The sequence below is a fragment of the Abramis brama genome, assembly GCF_963993115.1.
Source record: "Abramis brama genome assembly, chromosome: 2".
In the NCBI taxonomy this organism is placed as follows: domain Eukaryota; kingdom Metazoa; phylum Chordata; class Actinopteri; order Cypriniformes; family Leuciscidae; genus Abramis; species Abramis brama.
The window spans coordinates 54,151,213-54,178,217 of NC_139964.1; the positions used below are offsets into that span (position 1 = coordinate 54,151,213).

A 27,005-nucleotide genomic window follows, 5' to 3' on the forward strand; every position below is an offset into this window, starting at 1 on the left:
TTTTCATTAAATCATTGTTTAGTATGTTTAAGAAGCCATTTTCCATCCTTTCCATTCTCAGGTCCATGCGCTCTATCTGATATGAAATGGTATTCCATTAAAAAAAGAGCAACTATAGCAGAGCTGAGCTTTCTGATGAACAAACAAACATCCCTTGCTAAGCTAAACTTGACATGAACAATGCATGACCTCACAATCAGTGGAAAGAATGCAATTTAGAATGCAGTTAGAATGCATTTATAGTTGTTGGTTTTCAGTTGAAAACGGTGTCGTGTAAGCAGCCCATAAGTCAGTAACTAGACTAATGATTTTTACAACAGAAATGAATCAATCAAAAACTTAAGCAATGACTTTCTTCTGCTGCACAGCCAAAACAATCTTTGTTGCATTAATTTCCTATTATCAATGTAAAGAATTCACTGCTTTGAAACAGTCTGTAGGCCTATTGTAAAAAGCGCTATATAAATGAAGGTGACTTGACTTGCATTTGATCCAATATTGACCTTAACCTGTGTATATATCTTCATTCTTTGCATTCTTCACAAAGTCTTAATATTCCACACTTTTTTACAGTTTCCAATGAAACTGGCACAGTAATACCACTAAACTATTCCTCATATAAAGCAGAGATTAATAAGAAGTTAGTGGCTACCAACTGAGTCTCTAAGTGTTAGCTGGTGTCCAGTAGTCTGGACATTAAATGTTTTATAATAGATATATATGTAGTTAACTACAAACATTCGTATTTCACACACTGAATGTTGCTTGTGAAATTATCAAATTTATTGTGAGAAAACTTCTTGTCATGATTTTGATACTTCGTATTCAGTCATACGTAATCTACCGTCTGAAATCTGAAATTCTATTCATGTTTCTAACAAATACCAATTTTATACAGATACATTTAGCTTTATTACTTGCAGCACATCACTTTGATGGTGTTTCTCATATTGAAACGACTTCAGTGTTAGTGTCACTAATAGCAGTAGTTTGGAGTTTTTAGAAATAATATCCAGGTAGGCTACAGCTTTGGATCCTCATGGATAATAACATGACAAGCTTTTAACATGAACGAACACTTTCATTATTTCACCATTAAATGTGACCCTGGATCACAAAACCTTCTTATGTTGCACGGGTATATTTGTGGCAATAGCCAACAAAACATTGTATGGGTCAAAATTATAGATTTTTCTTTTATGACAAAAATCATTAGGATATTAAATAAAGATCATGTTCCATGAAGAGATTTTGTAAATTTCCCACCTTAAATATATAAAACATTTATTTTTGTGAATGGATGCAGCACTATCGCCAATAGAAATGGACAACTTTAAAGGCGATTTTCTCAATATTTCGATTTTTCTGCACCCTCAGATTCCAGATTTTCAATAGTTGTATCTCGGCCAAATATTGTCCTATCCTAACAAACCACACATCAATGGAAAGATTATGTATTCAGCTTGCAGATGATGTATAAATCTCAATTTAAAAAAAATTACACATAAGTTTTGTGGTCCAGGGTCACAAATGTGGAACTGTCTTCGATAATAGGCTGCATTTATTGATATTTTTTTGCATACGCCTTGTTGATTTTTTGAAGGAAATGGTAAGCAGAGTAGTTGCAGGGATCTCCTTCAATAAGTAGCGTATCTAATAACACTATTTTTGTTCCTAAAAGTAATTACAACAACGGGTCACTGAAGGAGTTTCCTGAAACTGCCAAACTTGTGGGACAGGTTCATGTTAACCACGAGTGCTCCACCAATGAGCGGATAGGCTACGCAATGGCATGCGCGAATCACGTGTCCCGCCCCTTCGAAAACCCCGCCCACTTCGTTTCATTCACACAGCAATACGGATATAACGTTACTACACATTATTTATAATCCGACAGCAACAGTCACTGGTCACACTGTCGTTAAATTCACCCAGAGCGACCGACAGCATTCATATGCCAGTGTAATAGAGCAGAAGCTGAATCTCTTAATTGTTTGAATTACAATTTAGTTCCGAAGTAGATCAACATGGAGAACGACCTGGATAGCACAGGAGACAGTCGCCTGGACCAGGCTATCACGCAATGGTTACAGTATGACAAGGTAAGACCAAACACATGCTGTTATGTAGCTTTAAGTATGTGAGATCTGACATCTTTAGTGCTGAAACTGAAGTTCAGTATTGCCAAAACCCCTTTTGAGTGGCGCAATAACAGCTCAGCTAGGAAACAGCGAAGAGGAACATCCATAATGTGGCAGTTATTTACTAACTGAGTGTCACTTTTCAGTAGTAGCCTAGCCTAAAAATGCTCTTTACATCTGAATTGTTATTCGGCCAGTTTCTTATTGATATGACATGAATATGGATTCTATTAAAATACTTTGCTCAGAGGTTGTTCAGGAGACTTTGAGAGAGATTTTACCCCTACTGGACTTTGATCAGCTTTTGTCCAAGACGTTTATCCTAAAATTCCTTTGGAGAAATTAAAAGACAAATCAGAGTATAGAGCCAACTATAAAATTAATATACATTACACTACTGTTCAAAGGTTTGATACATTTTTTACTATTTTTGAAATAAGTCTCTTATGTTCACCAAGCCTAAATTTGACCAAAAATAACTTTAATAACGATTTGAATATTTGTTAAAATGTCATTTATTCCTGTGATGGCAATGCTGAATTTTCAGCATCATTACTCCAGTCTTCAGTGTCACATGATCAGAATTGATTCTAATATGCTAATTTGATGCTCAAGAAACTTTTCTTATTATTATCTATGCTGAAAACAGTTGTGCTGCTTAATATTTTTGTGAAAACCATGATATGTTTTGATAAATAGAAAGCCAGATGGAAATCTTTTGTAAAATTATAAATGTCTTTACTGTCACTTTTCATGCATCAATTTAATGCACCCTTGCTAAATAAAAATGTATATATATATATATTTAATTACCACCCCAAACCTTTGAATGGTGGTATAGATTTTAATTTTCATATTGAAATCATATTCATATTTTGATTGCAAACCTTGGTATCTTAGCAAATCTGAGCAGTTTACAGATTGCTCTGACAGTCTGAAGGAGACACAAGCGATCACTGGGGTCTAGCCTATTTCTCAGGAGAAAAATCAGAAAAAGAGAAACATTTTGAGATAATAAAGATCTAATCTGTAATTTCTCATCAGGAATGTTTTGGAATTGGGCAAATGTGTCTGATGCATTTAATACAAAAACACATGACCTGCCTGAACTGAAAGCATATGAGCACTATGCTTCAAAAACTGACAGACGCAAATTTTTTCTAGATTATTCGGTTACCCTGAAAAAGTCAGAGTATTCTCTAATATACTAATATTCTGTATGTAAACTAATATGAAAACAAGTGCACACATCATATTGTTAATGTGTTATTAAATAGAACGTAAATCATTGTCAATGGACAGTTCCATAAAATGCAGTTTAATGTCATTACAGTAATTGGAGTCGTGTGCTTAACTAGGTCACATGAAACGTAGTTAAAGGTTTTACTTAGAAGTTTATGGTCATGGATTAGGTCAAATTGGATGTTCAGATTTCATCCTCTTTTTCAGTGCAAAAAAAATGTAATGGAGCTTTTTGAATCTATATTAGGTATCACTATATGATTAATTTGAAGTATATTGGTAGTGTAGTCACCAAAATGATTCTAATGGCCTGTGTGCTGCTCAGAGAGGTCATCATAAGTGTAAGTGCATCATAAGAGCATCCTCACATGGTCTCACTTATCAGAGCATGATTGTCCCTCACACACACACACACACACACTAGGGATGGGACGATTAACGGTTTTACTATAAACCACGATAAAATGTACTGACGGTTAGTAATATCGTTTAAAATTTAATTATCATTAAAACCGTGTTTGATTATCGCGATTTTAGATCCTGTTCAGCCAGCAACAGTCTGATGCAGGCACAGCGCGCAAAGTTTTTTATTATTATTATTCAAGAAGGAATTGCGGAAGGCAGTGAGCGTGCTCGGGAGATTTTTCAGCCTTTTAAGAGAACCAGTTCTGAGGTGTGGTCATATTTTGGCTTTAACAAAAGTCCTGAGGGAAACTTAATCGAGGATGGTCAGCAGAACATGCACGAAACTTCAGATCTGCCGAGTCGTCTTGTGTGACCACCACTGTTGTATAGCGAACGCAAGGCAAGTTAACTTTGACCTCAATACCAAAAACGTCTGGGAAATAATTGGGCATAAAATGTTTTAAGTTTAACTATTTTATTATATCAATCACTTGAAATAAACGTGAAGCTCCCGTAAAGAAAAGTTCGCAGCAAGTGGCTTTGAGCCAAGAACGAACAAGTTCAAGTTCCATTTAATTGATACTAATTTATATTCATTATACACTTATTACACCGATTTTGTTTTACCACATAATTACGGGGACATTGAATTGAGATTAATGTTTTTATAAATCCATTATGTTCAGTGTACAAAACAATCGTTCAGACAAGATGATCACAACAATATTATCAAACTCTGTAAACAATAAATCAACTCTGATTTAATTTCCAATACAATTAAAAACGGAGACGCAAGACGGCAAGTTGTAGGCTATTTGAATGAAACGAGAGATCGCGTCCGTTGTGATACATGTTGTAACGTCTGTCAGAGAGTTTGAAGTCTGCCCAGATGAAGAACACAAGACAGTGCAAATGAACTGGTAGTTCCACAAGACTTTTATAGATGTTTTCTCTCAGTTAAGCACACTCTTCACATACTTGTCGAAGAGCGAATGTTAAAAGGGAAAAGAAAACACTCTAAAACACGCTACAAATCAAAGTGGAAGTAAACACATTATAATAAAACAACGGTCAGCAAGTAGAGCGGTCATCTTCCTCTTTGCGCGAGCATTCTCACTCTCAAGCCTCTGTTATACTCCAGTTTGGACGCGTACACGACAGCTGCGCACAGCTCGGACGCGGACTACTTGTATTTATACTTTCTGCTGAGGTCCGCTCGGTAAACGCGTTCAACGCATGCGCAGTAGATCGGTCTGGCCAGTATAATCGATAATATTTTAAATATTTATAGTTTATATTTGCATTTATGTCAAAACCTAGACACTTTCAAACATCAAAATGACATATGAATATGTATTCGTGTCAAAATGACATATAAACATCTTTTCCTGTTGTACTATTCTTTGAAACGACAGGGGGCGACTCGAGTAATTGTCCTCTAAACCATCAGGAATCAGCGGTGAGAAGAAGAAAGCTATACACACGTGACAATGTTTATTTTACACCACTACCAATACCACACTACAAAAAGAATCGTGTAAAACCCAGTAAACCCTGAGATTATTACTTGTGACAATAAAACAAAATATATGGATATGAGAACTAAATGAACAATCTCTTACATATTTTCTAATTTCACTAAACATTTCATTAAGTTTCGTGAACATTTTTATTAAACATGGACCTTTATGTTCATTAAAAATACTTTTTATGCTATTGTATGCTCATTTTTTAAATGTAATCAACTCATTTAGACGTGCAAACTGGGTGCCGGTGTGGTGAGAAGTTCGAGCTCGGCCAGATTCGGCTCGAAGTCGTTCATCTTCGGATGCGCGCCGCGCGCGTTGTTACAAAAAATATCGCGCACACCGCCAGGCGAAATTGGGTCTTGCGAACCCAACGCGCACGACCGCCCACACCGCAATGACGTCATTTTTGCCGCGCGCACCTTCGCGCTCGTGTGGACGCGTCGAGTATAAACCAGGCTTAACAGAGGCTTCACTGTGCGTGCGCGCTCACATAAAAACAGCATGCATACAATAACGTACGCCATAGAATAAGTTATCTTAAAGGCACATCAACATTCATGTCATGAACACTACTTAACACTAGGCGGCCGTTACAATGGATGTGCGCGGTGTTATAATGCGTTGCTATTGACGACCGTCATTATAAGGAAGAAAAAGCCACATGATAGAATCTTGCTTTAAAAAGTGCATAGAGCTGCTTAATTGTTTTATTTGTTGTTTGTTGATTTTCAAATATAAAACTTGTTGAAATGTCTTCAGTGTGATCATCAACTCTTTTTGAACACTTTCATCTCGTTTTAACAAAACCGTGATAATATTGATAATTGCGATAATTTTGGTCACTATAATTGTGATATAAAATTTTCATACCGTCCCATCCCTAACACACACACACACACACACACACACACACACACACACACACTAATCATCAGGACGAAGTGCCTAGAGACAAAGCCGCTCCTTTCTTCCCCCCATTCCTTTTTTTATTGTCACTCCTATACAATATGCAAAGTTGACATAAAACCCCAAATTGACCTTATTTACTTTCTCAATACACCATCCTGCTCTTACTAGAATGATTTCATGAGTGCACATTATTTGAACGAATTTTTAAAATGATTATATTTTTTGTGTGTGTTTACAGAATCCAAAGACGGCTGCTGCCGTGCAGTCTATGGTTAAAGATAAAGCCATGTCAGAGCTGCAGAGGTGTTTCGGGGCCCGAATGGAGTTCGGCACAGCGGGACTGAGAGCCGCCATGGGACCTGGAGTGTCCTGCATGAATGACCTCACCATCATACAGACCACTCAGGTGACGTAGCTTCTAATGTCATCTTTCCACCTATTATCTTATCACTCGGAATCATTAAAACTACACAGGAGATCCTAAGCCCGGGCTATTCAATTGGCGGCCCGCGGGCCAAATGCGGCCCGCCAATCATCTCCATCCGGCCCGACGGCACCAACCTCCCTCCTCCTCTTTTCCTGGCGGTGCGGCTAATTTAGTTTGATACTCGCGCCGATTGACCTGAGAAACGTTTTACGTGCGAATATTTCTGCAGTTATTATTATGTGTCCCGAATTTATGTCGACTGAACCAGCGATACCAATCATTCGTGAATGAATCATTCTTTTGGTTCGATTCTTTCTAAACGCACTTTCATAACGGTCTAAAAATATTAGGATTCATTCGGACCGCTCCGTCACTGAATCATCTGAAGCGGTTTCTCAGTCAGTACAGTAACAACAAATAGCGCTGTTTTCAGTTGTTTCACTAGTTGTTTCAACACGGCCCAGCACAGAGTTGCGTTCACTCCCGGTCCCGGACACTATTATTAAACAGCGTTGCGACAACCAGTGGGAAGCGGAACCAGTTCAGTTCGACAGAAACCTCTCTGTTAAAAACCACAAATCACTTGACGATTTAACTAGTATTAAATCGGATGAAACAGCCTCAACATTCCTAACAAGGCTGATGAGGAAAGCAGGAGAAACATTGTGGCATGAACGAAATTAGAAGACTTTAAATCCCCTAATCCCTTTAAATCACCCTTATAAACATTTATCATGAATGTACTGTAGTAATTTACCATGGGTTGGGCAGAAATGTGCAATGTTTATATTGAATACTATGTAGTAATAAATAAATATAGTAAATATAGTATATATATATATATATATATATATATGTACAGTGAGGAAAATAAGTATTTGAACACCCTGCTATTTTGCAAGTTCTCCCACTTGGAAATCATGGAGGGGTCTGAAATTGTCATCGTAGGTGCATGTCCACTGTGAGAGACATAATCTAAAAAAAAAAATCCAGAAATCACAATATATGATTTTTTAACTATTTATTTGTATGATACAGCTGCAAATAAGTATTTGAACACCTGTCTATCAGCTAGAATTCTGACCCTCAAAGACCTGTTAGTCTGCCTTTAAAATGTCTACCTCCACTCCATTTATTATCCTAAATTAGATGCACCTGTTTGAGGTCGTTAGCTGCATAAAGACACCTGTCCACCCCATACAATCAGTAAGAATCCAACTACTAACATGGCCAAGACCAAAGAGCTGTCCAAAGACACTAGAGACAAAATTGTACACCTCCACAAGGCTGGAAAGGGCTACGGGGAAATTGCCAAGCAGCTTGGTGAAAAAAGGTCCACTGTTGGAGCAATCATTAGAAAATGGAAGAAGCTAAACATGACTGTCAATCTCCCTCGGACTGGGGCTCCATGCAAGATCTCACCTCGTGGGGTCTCAATGATCCTAAGAAAGGTGAGAAATCAGCCCAGAACTACACGGGAGGAGCTGGTCAATGACCTGAAAAGAGCTGGGACCACCGTTTCCAAGGTTACTGTTGGTAATACACTAAGACGTCATGGTTTGAAATCATGCATGGCACGGAAGGTTCCCCTGCTTAAACCAGCACATGTCAAGGCCCGTCTTAAGTTTGCCAATGACCATTTGGATGATCCAGAGGAGTCATGGGAGAAAGTCATGTGGTCAGATGAGACCAAAATAGAACTTTTTGGTCATAATTCCACTAAACGTGTTTGGAGGAAGAAGAATGATGAGTACCATCCCAAGAACACCATCCCTACTGTGAAGCATGGGGGTGGTAGCATCATGCTTTGGGGGTGTTTTTCTGCACATGGGACAGGGCGACTGCACTGTATTAAGGAGAGGATGACCGGGGCCATGTATTGCGAGATTTTGGGGAACAACCTCCTTCCCTCAGTTAGAGCATTGAAGATGGGTCGAGGCTGGGTCTTCCAACATGACAATGACCCGAAGCACACAGCCAGGATAACCAAGGAGTGGCTCTGTAAGAAGCATATCAAGGTTCTGGCGTGGCCTAGCCAGTCTCCAGACCTAAACCCAATAGAGAATCTTTGGAGGGAGCTCAAACTCCGTGTTTCTCAGCGACAGCCCAGAAACCTGACTGATCTAGAGAAGATCTGTGTGGAGGAGTGGGCCAAAATCCCTCCTGCAGTGTGTGCAAACCTGATGAAAAACTACAGGAAACGTTTGACCTCTGTAATTGCAAACAAAGGCTACTGTACCAAATATTAACATTGATTTTCTCAGGTGTTCAAATACTTATTTGCAGCTGTATCACACAAATAAATAGTTAAAAAATCATACATTGTGATTTCTGGATTTTTTTATTTTTAGATTATGTCTCTCACAGTGGACATGCACCTACGATGACAATTTCAGACCCCTCCATGATTTCTAAGTGGGAGAACTTGCAAAATAGCAGGGTGTTCAAATTCTTATTTTCCTCACTGTATATAGTGATTTATATTGCATTAGATTTATTAGGTGGGTAGAGGAATATATAATTAATGTTTGTTATGAAATTATGTCAGTTTCTTTGTAAAGGTGCGTATAGTTTTTAACTTGTGTTTAGGCATTTTTTATACAGTGGGAGTGAGTAGCCTGTGGTTATCAAGTCTCACTGTCAGAATATTTTCATTTAAGCATAACAATTATAAATAAAATAATTATTATTTCTCACCAACAGCTACGAGTTTGTATAATTAATTTATTTGTTCCAAGGAAAAATAGTTGTACACAGCTGTAAATTATCAAGTTTTTATTTATTATGGTTTTATATATCTGCATACTGTTGGGTACCACATTTCCAAGTAAATACCATACTTTTTTAGGGGTTACTTTAACTTATTTATTGAAATTATGTTTCAATAAATAAGCTAAACCCCCAAACCAACCCACCGGCCCACCTCAACTTTTCGATTTGATAATCTGGCCCTACATTTCTTTTCAATAAACCGTAAAACTCTGATGTACGTCAAAATATGGAAGAAAAGATTGGTCATTACTTCAGTTTCATTATGACCTTAAGGTGTGAAATTATGTGAAATTTTGCATGAAGAACATCTGACACCGAAGTCACTTTCAAACCAAGTATCTTCCTGTTGGTCAATGTGGTGAATCCCCATGGCCCAATTTAACCCATTGCGAGATCTGTGCAGATTTGTTTTTCTTACAATTGCAAAATATAACCGAGAAATAATTCAGAATTGTGAGAAAAAAGTCGATAAAAGTCGCAATTACCTTTTTTATTTTTTATTCTTTGGCGGAAACCAGCTTCCATAAATAACAGTAATGTGCTTTATGAAAATGCAGATTCATTCTCTGACAGAGTGGCGCTAAAAAAAAAACAGAAGTACAGCAGTACACAAGGGCATCTGTGCCCACTTGTCACATAGAAGAAATTCATTCAGACATTTGTATTCACTTTGCTATTCTCTGTCGCATAACAAAACAGTCTGTTTGTGAGTGCAACCAAGTCATATTTTTATGTATTGGCTCTGTAGAATGTGACAAAGAGTGTGAATTTCATTGGTTGGCCAGTTTTCTTTGCAGTATGATGGAAAAGAGATTAGAGAACCTCTTCTGGCTTTCCATAAAAAATCTGTCGCATTGTCAGTATGCAAATGTTATTTCAGGCAAATTGAAAATGTTTATTGCACCAAATTTTTGCACCGATCACTCGTCTTGGTGTGAACAGGACTTAAACTTCTATTTTGATCAGTGGAACAAAGTACTTGTACAGTATACAGTCCAATTTATTAAGAAGTTTTTCTTATTTTCACATAAATTTAAACACTTTCAGAACGCTGGTAAATGTTCTGCAAAGCATAATCAAGGTAATGGACCAATATTAATATTAATTCCACTCTTTTGCTTCTGGTAGGGTTTCTGTGCGTACCTGGAGCAGTGTTTTACAGATCTGAAGCAGAGGGGGGTGGTGATTGGGTTCGATGCTCGCGCTCACCCCCCTAGTGGCGGCAGCAGTAAAAGATTCGCCTGCCTTGCTGCTTCTGTCTTCATCAGTCGAGGGGTCCCAGTCTACCTCTTCAGTGACATCACACCCACTCCATACGTGGTATGTATGAACCTGCTACTCTGACTTACACTGTGGTATAGCATGACACATTAGCACCCATGAGCCTTAGCACATACTCACTTTTAAAGAAATTAATACCTTTGATTAACATGGTGCTCTGCAGTGTGCCTTTTAGGGGTGCAACGGTTTGTCATTGGGGCAGTACCCTTAAAAGGACATCTTTGTACCCTTTTTTCCCCTTAAAAGTAGCATATTATTACCTTAGAGTAGCAATATTTACCTTAAAGCAACACTAAGTAGGATTTTTTACCTTCAAATAATGTTTCCAAAATCGTTTCAGTGGTTCATCAAGTCGTGACAGGGTGAAAGGCACTTATGCCACTGCTTTGCGGTCCTTTATCTGGTATATCCACGCTATGTAAGATTGCCAGATCGGGTCGCGTTTCTGTAGTTCTAATGAGACATAAGAAAAGTACAAATTTGACTTGCTTTACGGCAAGCGTTACAATTGCCGATAGGTGGAGCGTACTCGAAAGTAGATAAACAGCGAGCATGCGCGTGCGACAGTAGGATGCGGTAGGCTAAATTATTTACGACAGCGGTAATGGACAATTCCGCTTCCAACCTGTAGGGTGACCGTAGAGGAAAAGTTCCTTGGTGTTGCTTTAAGGTATTACTATGAACCTTTATAGAGGTTGATAAGGTATAAAGTTGTCCTTTTAAGGGTACTGCCCCAATGAAAAGCTGTTGTACCCTTAAAGATAAATTTTTTGCGCTTTTTTTCTGAGAGTGAGCAATACCCCTTAGGTGTTCTAAAATCACTGTAAACCACAGCTTCTTGGGGTTTATTGCTTTAATCAAGCAGCACAACTATTTTTAACATTGGTAATAAGAAGAAATGTTTCTTGAGGACCAAATCAGCATAATGGCATATTGACTGCAACATGTTCCACTACCATTTACCACAGTAAAAAAGGCATAAAAAAATAGAAAAATCTACTACTTTCCTTTACTTTCTGGTGCCATGGTACAGTAATGGTATCACCGTGGTACGTATGCCATGGTACTGAATGATTACCATACTAATTTGCATGCTACTCCAAGATGCTTCTATGGAACATATTCAAAAATATGAAGTAGTAACACTGTAACTTTGTTTTTTCCCCCCCATTATTTAGAAGTGTTGTCAATTGTAATTTGTGTTTATGTTCAAATATCTTTTTGAAAATTTTCTACATCCGGCTACAAACAACTAATTACAAATCAAAATCCAAATGCATGAGAAAGAAGACCGATACACACAATTGCACGTGAAAACACTGTGAGATTGTTGCACAAGAGACTGGAAGGGTTCATGAAGATTCTTCACCAATCATCAACTTTTCTGTTCCCATGAGCACACGGACACACTCTCACTCATTCTCTTATCACTCTCTCAACCTTTCACTTTGAGCACTCTGTGTCCTCTAGCCCAAAAACATTTCGGTCCCTGTTATGTAAAATGGAGTATTAGTCCACAAAACACTGATTTAAAAAAATCAAATATGTCATATTGCTTAAACTCAAGAGGGAAACGGTTATGTCATCCACTGTAATTTGACATATTCTTCATCTTTTGGTGGCCACGTGGGAATCTAAATGTCATATTCTCAATTATCATCCTAGCGTGGGTCTGTGTACAAATTTTGGCACAGTCAGAGATCTGCCACACCATGATCATGTGAGCCTTGCATGCTCAGAGCACATGTTTGTTCTAACTACTTGTTCATAACTACTTTTTAAGGTAGTGTTACTTTTAAAAGTTGCATGATACATAGTTGTGTTACTCTAGAAATTACAAATAAGAAATGAAGCCCCTCAAAGACCCCCTGTGGTGAAAATCAAGTTTTTAAATGTTATTTACACTCACCTAAAGGATTATTAGGAACACCTGTTCAATTTCTCATTAATGCAATTATCTAATCAACCAATCACATGGCAGTTGCTTCAATGCATTTAGGGGTGTGGTCCTGGTCAAGACAATCTCCTGAACTCCAAACTGAATGTCAGAATGGGAAAGAAAGGTGATTTAAGCAATTTTGAGCGTGGCATGGTTGTTGGTGCCAGACGGGCCGGTCTGAGTATTTCACAATTACTGGGATTTTCACGCACAACCATTTCTAGGGTTTACAAAGAATGGTGTGAAAAGGGAAAAACATCCAGTATGTGGCAGTCCTGTGGGCGAAAATGCCTTGTTGATGCTAGAGGTCAGAGGAGAATGGGCCGACTGATTCAAGCTGATAGAAGAGCAACTTTGACTGAAATAACCACTCGTTACAACTGAGGTATGCAGCAAAGCATTTGTGAAGCCACAACACACACACAACCTTGAGGCGGATGGGCTACAACAGCAGAAGACCCCACCGGGTACCACTCATCTCCACTACAAATAGGAAAAAGAGGATACATTTTGCACAAGCTCACCAAAATTGGACAGTTGAAGAAAAATGTTGCCTGGTCTGATGAGTCTCGATTTCAGTTGAGACATTCAGATGGTAGAGTCAGAATTTGGCGTAAACAGAATGAGAACATGGATCCATCATGCCTTGTTACCACTGTGCAGGCTGGTGGTGGTGGTGTAATGGTGTGGGGGATGTTTTCTTGGCACACTTTAGGCCCCTTAGTGCCAATTGGGCATCGTTTAAATGCCACGGCCTACCTGAGCATTGTTTCTGACCATGTCCATCCCTTTATGACCACCATGTACCCATCCTCTGATGGCTACTTCCAGCAGGATAATGCACCATGTCACAAAGCTCGAATCATTTCAAACTGGTTTCTTGAATATGACAATGAGTTCACTGTACTAAAATGGCCCCCACATTCACCAGATCTCAACCCAATAGAGCATCTTTGGGATTTGGTGGAACGGGAGCTTCGTGCCCTGGATGTGCATCCCACAAATCTCCATCAACTGCAAGATGCTATCCTATCAATATGGGCCAACATTTCTAAAGAATGCTTTCAGCACCTTGTTGAATCAATGCCACGTAGAATTAAGGCAGTTCTGAAGGCGAAAGGGGGTCAAACACAGTATTAGTATGGTGTTCCTAATAATCCTTTAGGTGAGTGTATATGTCTATGTGGTGTTTTTAATATACTATATACCTTTCTCGATTGACGTTCTGAGTTGTTCAAAGCGTTTCAAAGGATATTGATTTTTAGAAGGCAGATGTCTGACTCTCATTATTAGCTGTTTGATAACGTAGTCAAGCCAAACGTGAATCATATTAATTACCGTTATGTGTCCGACGCTGTAGAGAGCGATACATAAAACGCATTACCATTCTGATACATCGACTTGTAAACGAGTTGACCGAGTGGATCTCTGAGCTGCTGTGAGTGGATGCGGGGCTAATTTGCATATTCATGGATCCGTGTATTAAATGGAGAAAGGGTGTAGAGTTACATTTAAGCCATTTTAAGGCATTTTGGTGTTCAAAGATGAGTTTTAAGGGATAAAATTATTGACTACAGGGGGAATTTAACTGTTCTAAAATCATTGTAATCCACAGCTTCTTGGGGGCGTATTGCTTTAATCAAGCAGCACAACTGGTTTTAACTTTGATTATAAAAAGAAATTATGAATAAATTACATTTTATTCCAAAATATTAAAATAGAAAACAGCTATTTTAAATTGTATTAATATTTCACAACATTACTCATTTTACTGTATTTTTTAATCAAATAAATGCAGGCTTGGTGAGCATAAGAGACTTCTTTCAAAGACATTAATGAATCTTTTGAACGGTTGTGTAAAGTTAAAAAAAATTAACACCTCTTTTCTTCCTTTTACTTTTCAGCCTTTTACTGTGTCACATCTAAAACTGTGTGCTGGTGTCATGGTAACAGCCTCCCACAATCCCAAACAAGATAATGGATACAAGGTATCATATATCCCTTCAGCTAAATATGCCAGATGTTTGATTTAGAAGAATATATTTTGAGCATGTTTTGATTAGACTTCTAGGTATGATCCATTTTTCAATGTGTGTGTGTGTGTTTAAGGTGTACTGGGCAAATGGAGCTCAGATCATTCCTCCCCATGATAAGGGCATTGCTGCAGCTATAGAACAAAACCTTGAGCCGTGGCCTGAATCATGGGACACAGATGGAGCTCTTCAGAGTTCCCTTCTCAATGACCCATACCAGGACATACACAGAGAATACTGCCAAACCATACAGCAGCACTGCTATCACAGGTACACTCACAAAGACATGTCTGAAGAATTAGGACTGGGTCAAAAAGTTGATTTATTCAATTTCATTTGAACCATCTGATTTTATTTTTCATAAATTCCAAAATTAATGCTTTCATCAATGAATGGGTAAAGTAAACTGTATTTATGATTATGAAATGATGCCTTTAAACATTACCTATTAAACATATATATATATTTTTCTTTCTGAAAAATGAAAGTCATGTGCAAAGATCAAATATCAATCATTACAACTCTCTGAGTAGTTTTAGCATGTTATTGAATATGGCTATGTTAATGTATTTGGTCTTGGCGGACAAGATCTGCTGCGCTACTGCTTCTGCAGAGCAAGTATGGACTTGCTACTGCTAATAGATGCACAGACACGCTGCTGTGAGCATGTAAGATATCCTGCTGCTGCTGCATAAGTAGACATGCATAAATCCCATAGCAGATCTAGGCAGGTGGAGCTGGAGGAGGTGGAGGGTGTCAGATTAACTCTGATACGCTGCAGGACTAGCTTACAGCAAACAATGAACCAGGCTATTTAAATATTGAGCAAGCAATCTCATTGGCTGCAGGATCAGCAGAGGCCAATCAGCTTGTGCCATGCGGTAATGATGTGATTGCTTGCAAATTGCATGTAAAGGACTAATCAGCCTGCGCCCTCTACAGTATCATCAGTGCCAGTACCCAGCCCTAATAATTAATCAGTCTGATTTTTTTTACACCTCTCTTGTCCTCACAGGGAGCTGAATAAGAATACAGAAGTGAAGATTGTCCATACATCAGTTCATGGAGTGGGCCATTTTTTTGTCCAGGCTGCTTTTAAGGCCTTTGACCTTCAACCTCCATATGCTGTGGAAGAGCAGAAAGATCCTGACCCGGAGTTCCCCACTGTCAAATACCCCAACCCTGAGGAGGGAGAGGGAGTCCTGGTACAATACACACACATACACGCACAGCACACTTATGCTGTGGAAAATGTGCTCTTGACATGCAATGCCAGATGGACAGTAATCTGTATGTGTTTGTGTATGTAGACGCTGTCCTTCGCACTTGCAGATAAAGAGGGAGCAACTGTTATTCTGGCAAATGACCCTGATGCTGACCGACTAGCTATTGCAGAGAAACAGAAGAGGTCCGTGTTATTTGACATTTCGCGTTGATTTTCATTTTGTGTGTCATTTTATGAACCACAATCATTCTTTTTGTAGTGGGCAGTGGAGGGTATTCTCTGGTAATGAGTTGGGTGCTTTGCTCGGCTGGTGGATTTTCCAATGCTGGAAGCAGCAGAAAGGAGAGGGAAAAGCCTCCATTAAGGATGTATACATGCTATCCAGCACTGTCTCCTCAAAAATCCTCCGTGCCATTGCCGTGAAAGAGGGCTTCCACTTTGAGGTACCTCTGCTTTTTACCCATATAATGTGTAATATAATGAGTGATTCCTTAGTTCCGTGGTGCCTCAATCACAGTGGTTCTAAACCTTTTAAGACCAAGACAATTTTTTCCTAACTAAGCTGATGCATACCTCTGCTACTTCTATTGTGATAAAAATAAATATACTCAAAAATGTGATTGCAGTTTAATGTTTTTTACATTTTAATTAAGGTTATGTGTATATAACTAACTACGTTTAAAGAATTTGAAGACTTTTTGGGGCCCCCCTGGAAGTTTACAGCGGCCCCCTAGTGGGCCCCGGACCCTCGGTTGAGAACCACTACTCTATCCCATGAAAGATGTTCTTTTCTGATAGCAGCGAATATTAGTTATGTTGCTAAATTATAAACTGAATTTAGTTGCAAATTGACAAATTGATTGTTCTATGGGTCAATAAGAGTGTGTTGCCAACTTGCCACAGCCCTGGAAATCTTGGAAATATCAGGGAATTTCAAAAGTGTGATTTTCAGGCCTGGAAAAGTAACATAGTCAAGAACATTTCTATAATCAATATACATTTTCAGAGTGTGTATTTACACTAAGTGCAAATAGCCCGCCTTATTAGGAGAGGCTATTTACACTATCTCTGCCCACTGATGTCTGGTTGGGCCAAACAAAACTATGGAAGACGCTGACTTGTCAACAGTAGCAATAGTGTAGGGGTAAGGTAATATCACTCTACTCCCTTTTTCCATTACATATCAGACCGGAAAAGCATTTATTTTCAATAAAAATGAATAAAATATTCAAAAAGTGTAAATAAAGTGTCTAACGTGTGTTTAATAATAAAGTGTTTATCGGTTAGGGGTAGGGGTAGGTGTAGGAAGGGCTTTATTTTCCCAATAAGGTGGTATCCATTTAATAATATTAATAAATATAATAATTTACTCTGTTATTATTGCATATCATTTAATGTACAACAACACTGAGGTGCAAATAGTATCTGCCACTATTTATAAATAGCATCTAACTACTATTTACACTTATTGCAAAGAAAATACTGCTATTTTTATAGTGTAAATAGAATCTATCACTATTGTCACTTAGTGTAAATAGCATATCACTAAGAAAATACTGCTATTTTCACTTAGCGCAAATAGAATCTAGTAGTTATTTGCACCATAAATCTTTCTTGTAGCCTAATGCTCACTTCTAAAGTATTTCTTTGGCTCTTCTTTGTGAATGTGATCTCACATAAAATGTTTTTTAGAATAGCTAGAAAAGTTGTTAAAATCATGGAAATTATTTTCTCAGAAAATTCTGCATTGTACAATATGTTTGAAAAAATGTTTATCTTTTACGTTTTTTGTTTGTTTGCTGAATCTCTGCCTGTCTCTTACACAGGAGACTCTAACAGGCTTTAAATGGATGGGAAACAGAGCCAGAGATCTCATGGACCAGGGAAAAACTGTTCTGTTTGCCTTTGAAGAAGCTATTGGTACGCTCACATCCACACACCGCGAGTCACTAAAAACATGCAAATTTATGTGCATTTGTGAAGTTCTGGGAACATTCTGGCTTTAGTAACCCAGTGATCAAAAGTTCAAGACACTAGAGCTCTCTTAAAGCTGCAGTCCGTAACTTTTTTTTGTTCAAAATTTACAGAATTGATATAAGCTAGTACCATGAGTACTGAGTATCATGAATCCTTTTTCCAAACCATGTTTTTGTCTTATCCTGAATCACTACGGTACACCTATAATAAGTGTTTATATTTTGACTACTTTAGACTGGTTAGGGTCGTACCGCTGTGGAGTAGCCCAGTACCTTTGTGACTCGTCATAGACATAAACAGAGAGAAGTAGCTCCACCTACAATGTTCATCCACAAGACGCATGCAGTTCTGTTTATTAACCGCTAGAGCGCCAAAAGTTACGGATTGCAGTTTTAATAACAGAAATCATGGAGGCCCTTGCGTAAGACACCTAACCTTACATTGATCCTTTGTTCCTTTTTGTATGTGTACTGTTAAGTTGTACTGTTAATTTTGGATGAAAAATTTTCTGCTATATAACACTTAACCTAAATCTTTATCAGTTTCACCTTGTCCTAGCTAGTGCTGTGTATCATAATATAATACATATCACAATATGTATCGTTATGATTCAGTTAATTTTTATGCATCACAATATCATAATATTATTAAGAACCCCTTATGTTTTAAACAAGCATAAAACTAACTATCCTCTACATGAGATGGTTCTCCGTCAGTCTTAGTTGGAATATTTTTTTTAAATACACGGTGGTGCATTACCTCAAAAGCCTTTTAACATTTTTTCTTTGGTTGCATTGTTGTTGTAGGTTACATGTGTTCTACTGCAGTTTTGGACAAAGATGGTGTGAGTGCGGCTGCCATTGCTGGCGAGTTTGTCTCTTACCTGGCTTCTAAAAATATAACTCTGTCCCATCAACTCAGATCCATTTATGAGGAGTATGTAACAAAAACTTTAGCATTGACATCTCTAATACATTTTCTTGTATTATTTTGTTAATCCTTATCGTCTCACTGATTTCAGGTACGGTTACCACATTACCAATAATTCCTACTTTATCTGCCACAACCAAGACACCATAAAGCGGTTGTTTGAGCGTCTTCGGAACTACGACGGGGAGAATTCGTACCCTAAAGAGTGCGGGGGCTTTGCCATCACAGCAGTGAGAGACCTCACGACCGGCTATGACAGCCACCAGCCCGACGACAAGGCTGTGCGTAGCCCATAATGATTAGAATTATTTTGATAGCTGATCTTATTTAAATGTTTCTTATCTTATATCTTCTATTTGTGTGTCTCTTACTATTACTCACAGGTTCTGCCCACCAGTAAAAGCAGTCAGATGATTACCTTCACTTTTGCTAACGGGGGTGTGGCTACAATGAGGACCAGCGGCACGGAGCCGAAAATCAAATATTACACTGAGCTCTGTGCTGCACCAGGAAACAGGTTTAGTGTTACCATTTCACACTATATATAGGTCAAATTTTATTATTATTAATAAATAAATAAATAAATGTATGGTACAGTACAATATCATTATTGCAATAGTAATATTTTTCTTTGATTTAATTTTTAGAAAATTATGAATAATAATAAATTATATTACTTTAGTTATATATAATTACTATTATGTATTATTTATTTTAATATATTATTAGAATAATTATTATTCTGCCAGTATATAATACTACTATTATTATGCAATATGACTATACAATAATAATAATAATAATAATAATAACAACAGTAATATATTACATATAGTTACAGTGAGGAAAATAAGTATTTGGACACCCTGCTATTTTGCAAGTTCTCCCACTTAGAAATCATGGAGGGGTCTGAAATTGTCATCGTAGGTGCATGTCCACTGTGAGTGACATAATCTAAAAAAAAAAATCCATAAATCACAATATATGATTTATTAACTATTTATTTGTATGATACAGCTGCAAATAAGTATTTGAACACCTGTCTATCAGCTAGAATTCTGACCCTCAAAGACCTGTTAGTCTGCCTTTAAAATGTCCACCTCCACTCCATTTATTATCCTAAATTAGATGCACCTGTTTGAGGTCGTTAGCTGCATAAAGACACCTGTCCACCCCATACGATCAGTAAGAATCCAACTACTAACATGGCCAAGACCAAAGAGCTGTCCAAAGACACTAGAGACAAAATTGTACACCTCCACAAGGCTGGAAAGGGCTACGGGGAAATTGCCAAGCAGCTTGGTGAAAAAAGGTCCACTGTTGGAGCAATCATTAGAAAATGGAAGAAGCTAAACATGACTGTCAATCTCCCTCGGACTGGGGCTCCATGCAAGATCTCACCTCGTGGGGTCTCAATGATCCTAAGAAAGGTGAGAAATCAGCCCAGAACTACACGGGAGGAGCTGGTCAATGACCTGAAAAGAGCTGGGACCACCGTTTCCAAGGTTACTGTTGGTAATACACTAAGACGTCATGGTTTGAAATCATGCATGGCACGGAAGGTTCCCCTGCTTAAACCAGCACATGTCAAGGCCCGTCTTAAGTTTGCCAATGACCATTTGGATGATCCAGAGGAGTCATGGGAGAAAGTCATGTGGTCAGATGAGACCAAAATAGAACTTTTTGGTCATAATTCCACTAAACGTGTTTGGAGGAAGAAGAATGATGAGTACCATCCCAAGAACACCATCCCTACTGTGAAGCATGGGGGTGGTAGCATCATGCTTTGGGGGTGTTTTTCTGCACATGGGACAGGGCGACTGCACTGTATTAAGGAGAGGATGACCGGGGCCATGTATTGCGAGATTTTGGGGAACAACCTCCTTCCCTCAGTTAGAGCATTGAAGATGGGTCGAGGCTGGGTCTTCCAACATGACAATGACCCGAAGCACACAGCCAGGATAACCAAGGAGTGGCTCTGTAAGAAGCATATCAAGGTTCTGGCGTGGCCTAGCCAGTCTCCAGACCTAAACCCAATAGAGAATCTTTGGAGGGAGCTCAAACTCCGTGTTTCTCAGTGACAGCCCAGAAACCTGACTGATCTAGAGAAGATCTGTGTGGAGGAGTGGGCCAAAATCCCTCCTGCAGTGTGTGCAAACCTGGTGAAAAACTACAGGAAACGTTTGACCTCTGTAATTGCAAACAAAGGCTACTGTACCAAATATTAACATTGATTTTCTCAGGTGTTCAAATACTTATTTGCAGCTGTATCACACAAATAAATAGTTAAAAAATCATACATTGTGATTTCTGGATTTTTTTTTTTTAGATTATGTCTCTCACAGTGGACATGCACCTACGATGACAATTTCAGACCCCTCCATGATTTCTAAGTGGGAGAACTTGCAAAATAGCAGGGTGTTCAAATACTTATTTTCCTCACTGTATTACTTCAGTTATAAAAAATAAGTATTATTAAATAATCAAATCAAATCAAATCAAGTATATTTGTATAGCGCTTTTCACAATACAGATTGTATCAAAGCAGCTTCACAGTATTAAATTAAAATAAAATAATACAACAAGGTTTGTTTCTAGTGGAATTTATTGATTGATAGAATAAAATTAAATATCCCCAAAATATCCCCAACTGAGCAAGCCAAAGGCAACTATTTATTGTATATCATTTATTTTTATTAAATACAGTTTTAATTTTACAATACAGTATGGCAATAGTAATATTCTTTAATTTGTTTAATTTTTATACATTAATAAAAATATTTTATAAAAAATAAAACAATAATAATGTAATACATATAATTATCAATTAATTTAGTAATAGAATAGTATAATTATTATAATGTATTGTATAAAATTTATTGTTAGAATTATTATTATTACTCTATACAGTTGTTATTATTATTATTATTCCAAATGACTGCATAATAATAATAATAATAATAATAATAATAATAATAATAATAATAATTACATATTATTATGTATTAAAATATGCTAATATTTTTTAACATTACGATGTGATAAACATTTCCAACAGTAGTTTTCTATGTTGTAACATACAGCATATTTTATTAAGGTATGTTGTTAGGTAGTAGTTGGTCATCATTGTATTATATGAATCGAGAAAATATATGCATATATATATATATATATATATATATATATATATATATATATATATATATATATATATATATATATAATATGCATATTTGCACATTATATGCACTGTACTCTGCAAGAATAGTAAGCTCAGTATGGTAGACATAATCATAGTCTAGGCACTTGCTAAATAATTTAGTAGCGGCACGTGCCACTTGAATAACTCATAATCATGTATAAACAGGTTTTCTGTGTTTCTTTTCTCTAGTGATCTTAACCAGTTGAAAACTGAATTGGATAACTTGGTTGATGCCATTGTGGAACACTTCTACCAACCTGAGAAAAACAGCCTGACTCCTCGACCACAGTGAGAGATAGTCACACAGGATTACAAAGATATTCATATCTTATCGAATTCTGCTGTTAGTCTTAACCTACCACATATAAACACTATTATTAAAGCTTACATATTCTGAGTCTTAATCTAAGGAGGTTTTCTCATTATGTAGATCAAAGAAGGTGCCACATGAACATAACAATTGCCTTTTTCATTTACACTTTTTCCACCTCTCAGTTTTCTAATCTACAATGTTATGGGATAAAATAATATGATATTATTTTTAATTTGCCTTTTTTGACTTACAGTAGTGAACTATGAATGTACTAATGCAAATAAAGTGTGCTTGAATTAATATTTATCTCAGCAGATATAGGCTATTAGTTGAGTTGATTGACAGAAATGATTCCATATTGCTGGAGCAGTGGACAATATCTAGTTACTGTTAAATTCAGTCATTCAGCTGATGTCATTTAATACCAGCATTACTCAAATCTAGAATAGTTTTACCAAAAATCACTTAAAAGAAGAAAGAGGGACCTAAAAACCTTACTTTGAAAGAGAAGAGTTTACCACTTTTACATGATTCCATTACATTCTCATTCCATCATCTACATTATGTGGCCTGTAATAGTTTGATGTATTAAATGTAATTTTTTTTTTTTGTAAATGTTTATTACCATAACTCAACCAGTTTGATAGTACATTCAGAACTGTTAACTGTGAGGTTGAGAATGGGAACCTATTTGGAAAGTTTTACATTTGAACAGATGGACATTTTTTATGTGATATGATCAACCAGATTTCTTGTGATAAAGCAAATCTGATCTCATTTTTGCAATGGTTATGACTGAGATTTAACAGAAAATGCCTTAATACTAACTTAATTGTTGACTATCCATCCATGTCATCCAATGCCATCTAATGTAAGGCTGACTAGTCAAACCACCACATAAAAATACCTGTTGATTTCTTTTTCATGTACAGTGATTTCATACATTTCAGGTGCTTATCAGTTTGATACTTTTAAACTCAATATACTGTTTTTTCCCCCTCCATTTTGAATCAATAAACAGCAAGTGGTAACCACAGAGTGGTCTTTTATCTGTGTGTGAGTGTGTGTTAAAGATGTAGGAATAAATCAAATGGATCTATTATGTCAAATGACACAAATAATAAAAACTTAATGCTGTGGTTGAATGTGTTAATCCAACAATCATTGTCCTTATTTTGAAAGTCAGTCAAAATTTTACTTTTCCTGTCGAGGTGTGTGAAATAAACTGCAAAAAAGGGGAAATTGCATGTATTATCTGTTTAAGGCCAGCAGATGGTATTGTTTATCTCAAAACATTTATTTTATTTTTAACATTTGATAGATTTGTTTTTTGACACATCTTTATATTTATTCCTTATATTTGTATTCCTATATTTGTTGTTGTTTATTATTTGTATTGCCTTTTTACAGCCACTTTAGTTGTTTTCTTAATTTCTGATTTCTTGTATTAGAAATTATGGTTAGAAAATGTCAGCATTACTTTTATAGGCTATATTTGGCATAATATGATATTTCTTTTGTTCATGAAGTCTGTATTTGGCTAAGTTTATATTTTAGAATTGTGTCATTTTTTATTTTATTTTAAACTTTTCAGTCATAGGCAATCTTGGTCACTCTACACCTCTTTATTTATAGTCTTGCCCAGTTGACAGTAGTGTGTGTGCGCGTGTGTGTATGTAGCTCGTAGTGGTCTTTACTTTCGGTTTGTGTAAAACAAACCTGAAGAGAGTACTTGTGTCTTAAATGAAGAGCAAGAGCTGTCTGTGAGCACGCGCACAAACACAGAGCGCGCGCACCGGGATATCAATCCGGGCAGTGGACGCGGCAGGTGCGTCGCTGGATAAAGGCACATTTTTGGTAACTTTTTGCTTTACCGCCTACATGTATTACAAAAATCGCATGCTGATAATATTAGGTACAATAATACTTATCAAGAATAGACTATAACACAATTATGCCAACATTTTAGTTGTTCAGTACTTTGACAGTGCATACGTAAACAGAACGTGGACACTGACTTCTTTGGACATCAAAGGTCACCATTCACTTTTATCGTGGTATAAGTGAAAAACGTACGTAAATAGAATGGTGGCTGAGGCTGTCAGTCACAAAATCTAACGTCTCCTTTTGAGTTCCTCAGAAGAAACAAAGTCATACGGGAAACAGCACGAGGATGAGTAATAGGCTAATGACAGATTTTTTTTTTTTAACCTACGGAAAAGCAAAAACTATAAACAAAAACTCCGCAGCTTTATTAAAACCAACGTGGATTTCAAAGCACAACCGGATTGAAAAAGATTTGTTTTTATTTATTTATGTTTTATTTTAGTGCTGGCAGGACCTTCTCTCACCGTGATCTGCGCAGTCAGAAGTTCATTCAAACGTCAGAAGAGAAGACTTCCTCAATCACACTCACACTAGGGCTACTCACACTAGGCTACTCCGTGTCGCGTTATTGCTATGGCGAGAGAATGATACAGTGATTAATCGACTACTTTGGAGAAAGTTCAACCTGAAAATCAGTTGCCGATGGGACATTATAGTCTGTATTGTCAAAAACTAACGGGACCGTTATTTAAGAACTTCCTCAAACAGGCGGTGCATCGTGTGTAGCCTAAAGGTAAGCGAAAGTTAAAACTTTTGTAAAGCTCATTATTTGCATATAAAAGTATAGCAAAGTAACTTATAGTAAAATATTGCTCTGCGACAAACCTATGACCTTGCAAAATGTCCTCAAAACCTTTTTTTTTTTTTTTGAGGTGACTTGCCTCTCTCCTACGATTTTGAAGGCTACTTGTTCATGACCGGTCCTGTATTTTTTGTTGTGACATTTTGCTATTTCTTGTTTGTTATCATCAGAGTAACTTTCTGTTGACCTCTCTGTAAATAGCAGTTGTGTCTCATTAGACATGCTTGGCTATTTATACTCGCTGTTGGCTTCATTGCATGAGGACCCCGTCTCAGAACCGTGCAGGAGGACACTCTATTCCATTGCCTCATACACTTCTGTTCAGATGTACAATATGACCTTTACATAATCTTATTTTATAACACTTAATTCTATTTGTAGAGGATGAGGTTTCTTGTTGTTGTCATTATCACTACAAACTATTCTGAATGGCGCATCCCTTGACACACTGTACAGAATTTGCAGTGAATTTTGTTGGTGTAACATAATGCAAAAATTACTTTTGTCAGTGTAACATAATGCAGTCAGATGATTCTAGGGTATATTAAATAATATTCTAGACTTAATTAAACCAGTTAATTTAATTAAAGCACATTTTTAGGTTTTAGCCAGTGTAAAAAAAAAAAAACTGAAATAATGAAATAAAATAAAATTACATATTAGATGAAAAACTTCAAATAAAAAAAAAACTGAAAGGGAAATTATAAATGTTGCTTCGGTAACTATAAGAGAAATAAGTTAAATTTTTTAAAATAATCAAAAATAATATAAAAACTAATACAAATGACAAAAGCACAAAAAAATGACTAAAACTTTAATTAAAATGAAACCTGAAAATAAAAAAGACAAATTCAAAATATTAATAAATAATAATAGTATTTATAAAATACTAAAATAACAGTTTTTATCCTTCCTGACTTTTTTTCAGTGATAAACTTTGTTTATTTATTGTTTTAAATATGTTTGACTATCATTTCTAATGCAAATTTAAAGAGCAAAAAAATAAATAAAAATAAAAATAGTATTATTATGAAATTGTATTAATATTTTATCATTTTTAGACAACTTTGCTTAAAGCTGAAAGGGGGCAGGAATTCTTTGCCTGTATTCCTTTCCTAGGGCTTTCAGAGTAAGCTGTTTTATTCCCCTGCAAATGGCAGAGTTGAGGTTGTAAATGTTGTAGAAGTTGTATCAAACACCTTCACTGTATCTTATCACAGAACCACCTGCTTCATTTATATTGGTATTTTTTTTATGTTCTTGACAAGGTCATTCCTAGTTCCTCATTTTTTGATTAGGAGCATGGAGGGAATTTGTTTCGAGGTCAAACCCAGAGATGACCCAATCAAAGATCATCCTCTCTCTGCCCTTACACAAACACTTCCTGGATCAGTGGATAAGAGGAAGAAAGAGGAAGGGGAAGAGGAGATTAAATACAGGCTAACTCTGGTTGGATCTTTGGCCGTCCATCCACAGACCACCATGGCCATGCTCCCCTGGGTGGTGGCTGAGATACGGAGGCCCCGGCCAGGGAAGAAGAACGGAAACCATGAATTTAATGGCACTTACTCTCCAGAGGTCAGTTTATTTATACATGTTGGGAAAAAAATACATGTTACAGAAAAACACAGCAATGCAAAGCCTAATTGTAAATGTATTGTAAATATATATACACTACTGTTTAAACGTTGGTGTCAGTAGTTTCTTATGCTCACTATAAAAACACAGTAAAATAATTTCAAATATTAAAATGTCTTCAGTTTCACATGATCCTTCAGAAGTCATTTTAATATGCTGATTTGGTGCTAAAGAAACATTTCTTATTATCAGTGTTGAAAATAGTTGTAGGCTACTGCTTAATATTTTTATGTAAACCATAATATATGTTTTGTGATGAATGTCTTTCAAAAAAATCTTACTGACCCCAAACTTTTGAACAGTTGTGTATATGAAACATCTTGAACAGTAGAGTACAATTATTGAAGACGGTT

General features: G+C 36.8%; 2 protein-coding genes across 3 annotated transcripts in view; both read left to right on the top strand.

Moving 5' to 3' along the window:
- The first annotated feature begins 1,833 nt into the window (after positions 1–1,833).
- pgm2 (phosphoglucomutase 2) lies at positions 1,834–23,361 on the top strand. Its single transcript, XM_084107302.1, has 13 exons — positions 1,834–2,102; positions 6,465–6,632; positions 10,554–10,745; positions 14,550–14,633; positions 14,755–14,948; positions 15,694–15,883; positions 15,989–16,086; positions 16,163–16,346; positions 17,730–17,823; positions 18,687–18,816; positions 18,902–19,091; positions 19,194–19,327; positions 22,202–23,361. Exons 1-13 carry the CDS (start codon positions 2,028–2,030, stop codon positions 22,302–22,304), a joined length of 1,836 nt encoding a protein of 611 aa, XP_083963428.1. The 5' UTR covers positions 1,834–2,027; the 3' UTR covers positions 22,305–23,361.
- A 659-nt stretch (positions 23,362–24,020) lies between these two features.
- tbc1d1 (TBC1 (tre-2/USP6, BUB2, cdc16) domain family, member 1) overlaps positions 24,021–27,005 on the top strand; it is a 78,630-nt gene continuing 75,645 nt past the window's right edge. The window contains exons 1-3 of one of the 2 annotated variants that reach the window (XM_084106707.1): positions 24,119–24,182; positions 24,655–24,945; positions 26,313–26,592. In XM_084106707.1, coding sequence (XP_083962833.1) covers positions 26,317–26,592 — 276 coding nt within the window. In that variant the 5' untranslated portion in view covers positions 24,119–24,182; positions 24,655–24,945; positions 26,313–26,316. Of the gene's footprint in view, positions 24,183–24,654; positions 24,946–26,312; positions 26,593–27,005 lie in introns of both variants that reach the window. The other variant, XM_084106708.1, reaches the window with a different exon arrangement.